The following is a 2,837-nucleotide window of genomic DNA, read 5'->3' as shown; positions in this document are numbered from 1 at the left end:
AAGTGTCATGTTTGTGATTTTTTTTTTTCATGTTTCATTTTTCATTACTGCTTTATTTAATCAGAAACACAGTCTAAATGTTATTTGTGTAGGCTATTTTACTTTTACTTTTTAATTAGAAATAGGCCAACAGCGCCCCCTACAGATTAAAACTCCTTACAGAACGGGCTAGGACCTGTTCACTCTATCACACACCGAACGCACATTCTGTAAGTGCTTTCACAGATTAATTGCAGTGATCCAAACAGTCAATCTAATCATCATTCAGACAAAACTTTGCTTCAAGAATGAGCCACAATGCTGACGTGATCTAATCGCTAGCACACCCTGAGCACATACGAGTTAACACATTCCTCTTATCGGCAAGACATATCGGCATAATTTTTCATATCGATATGAAAAATTATCGATAACAGTATCGATATCCGATATCAGTCCGATAATATCGTGCATCCCTACAAATTACTGTATGGTTTAACTTCTTCTACAGGTATTTTTTTAAGGATGCACTGATTTTTACAATTTTGGCTGATACCAATATATATAAATATTAAAATTCTATAGTATTTTGTCCCAAAATTTAAATAAAACACTAAAAACTAAAACCAGTAATTTTAAATGTTGCTAAATTTAGACATCATAACGTTATAATGAACAGAATAAAAATGGATCTCCATTTTGAGATTTGCTAAAGATTACATTTAAGATATTTCAAAGTTAATTCTTTTTCGTAGATATGAAAATGGCTCAGCATATTATCATGAAGATGACCGTGAGGGGCTGGTGAAGGTGTGTCGGCTAGCTATTAATACTCATTATGAGGACTACGCTACAGAGGGCTTTACATTGCTCAGCTCTAAACATCCTGTGATTTACCAAAGTGCTGCATGCAGACCTGGCCTGGGACAACATCTCTGCAGCCAGGTACAATGTCACCTCCACGTCACACATCAGTGCTGCAGGATCTGAAATGTTTCACATTACCTCACTATATCAAAAAAATGTGTGTGTGTTTATGTGTAGTGGATACTGCTTACTTTGATAAGACAACTTTTTGTGTGTTTGTTTTTCAGCTGGGACTGCCTCTGTCAAGTCTTTGTATTGTGCCCTGTAACACCATGTTTGGCTCGTTGCACCGAATGGTAGGAAGTTGTCTTTTGGTAGATAAGTTTAGAATTTATTTATGTTTTTAAAAGGGATTTTTCTTGGGTTCACCAAGGCTGCATTTATTTGACCAAAAACACAGTAAAAATAGTGATATTGGTAAATATATTGCAATTTAAATGAACTATTTTAATATATTTTAAAATGTAATTGATTCCTATGATTGCAAAGCTGAATTTCCAGCAGCCATTACTTTAGTCTTCAGTAGCTATGTTTCCATCACCCTGTTTCTATGCGCATTTTGAAGTATCACATCAGAAACGAGTGATGGAAACGCCAAATTTCTAATAAAAATCCTTTAATTTGCAAAAAAGCTTTTACGCTCGCTTGAGGTGGTTTCCGGCTTGTGCGAAAAAGTGTTATTGCAAATAATGGGAGATGGAAACGCATTTGCCGAGTAAATTTCTCCATGCACATCAAAAAAGTAATGTGACTTTGCACTATGGGACGACAAAACCTGACTAACCAGCGGACCGATCTTGTTCAACAGCATCTGAAATGTTGTTTGGTCATTTTGAAATGCCCGAGCAAATTCAGTCATCAAAGTATTTCTGTATAATTGCCTGTTACAATTAACTGTTACACGACTGCGTTCCCAAACAGCAGGCATCCACCTCCGAAAGCAATGACTGCATTTATTTTGTTTTTCTGCTCGCTTTGAGGCGCAAGTAATTTATTTTATTATACAGTATATGAAAATTATTATATTCAGTGGCTTCTCCTACTTTTCTTAGTGATATATAGTGCCAGTTTACCAGGAAGTGACGATTTTGTTCTCTTTGACTCGTTGGATGGAAACGGTGCTTATTCACAAATATTTTATACGATATTTCAGTTTTGTGCATAAGTTAAATTCGCAGCTTTGGATGGAAACCCGGCTAGTGTCACATGATCCTTCAGAAATCATTCTAATATGCTGATTTGACTGTTTTTAAGGTAAATAGACAACATTTGTATTTGGAAATTGGTTTGAGCCTAACTGATTTATTTTAAAAAGTATTACCTAAGTGTATTTTAGAATTTGTCTAGTATTAACCTTAAATGTCTTATGTAGCGTCTTGTTAATTGTATGACTTTTGTTATTTATTGAGTTATTGAGTTGCTGCTGACATGATGGTGTTAAAAAATTCAATAAATAAATAAATATGTTAGGTTGCTGCTCAAACAACTGTTATCAAAGGTAAAAACATTTGTGCTACTTAATATTTATAATATTTAGCCGTGATAATTCTTTTCAGTAGGTCTGTCACGATAACAACTTTTTGTTGTGCAATATATTGCCCCAGAAATAATTGCGATAAGCGATATTATTGTAATTTTAAACACCATTTTATGCCACTGAATATATAATCATAATGTAACAGCATAATAATGCAAGAAGGCCTACACACTTCCAAATTACAACAAACGTTTAATTTTTAAGAATATTTAGATGGAAATGAAGTGTCAAAATATTAGATACCTTAAAAAACCTGAATAAATAGTAAATAAACATTTTCTAACAAAAAAGTGCAAAGTAACAAGTAGAAACAAAGAAAAATGCACAAAGAACTTGTATGGACATTTTTCCATCTACGGATTTTTCCCTGACCTTCTTTTCTCTGTAAATTAAGGGTGCGCACTATTGCTGAAAAACACAATCACTACTCAGCAGTCAGATGTCCGTATGCACA

The 2,837-nt window shown here is 34.0% G+C and overlaps 1 protein-coding gene across 6 annotated transcripts in view; it reads left to right on the top strand.

The window, feature by feature from the left end:
• Positions 1 to 2,837, top strand: part of LOC107721496 (pyridoxal-dependent decarboxylase domain-containing protein 1-like) — a 26,571-nt gene that overhangs the window by 7,842 nt on the left and 15,892 nt on the right. For all 6 annotated transcript variants that reach the window (XM_016529525.1, XM_016529524.1, XM_016529529.1 and 3 more), the window contains 2 exons: positions 735 to 924; positions 1,074 to 1,142. In XM_016529525.1, coding sequence (XP_016385011.1) covers positions 735 to 924; positions 1,074 to 1,142 — 259 coding nt within the window. The remainder of the gene's footprint in view (positions 1 to 734; positions 925 to 1,073; positions 1,143 to 2,837) is intronic.

This window comes from Sinocyclocheilus rhinocerous, unplaced genomic scaffold, assembly GCF_001515625.1.
Source record: "Sinocyclocheilus rhinocerous isolate Xijiao unplaced genomic scaffold, SAMN03320098_v1.1 scaffold481, whole genome shotgun sequence".
Lineage (NCBI taxonomy): Eukaryota > Metazoa > Chordata > Actinopteri > Cypriniformes > Cyprinidae > Sinocyclocheilus > Sinocyclocheilus rhinocerous.
Note: the sequence above shows the minus strand (reverse complement) of the source record. Positions and strands in the feature narration are given on the sequence as shown.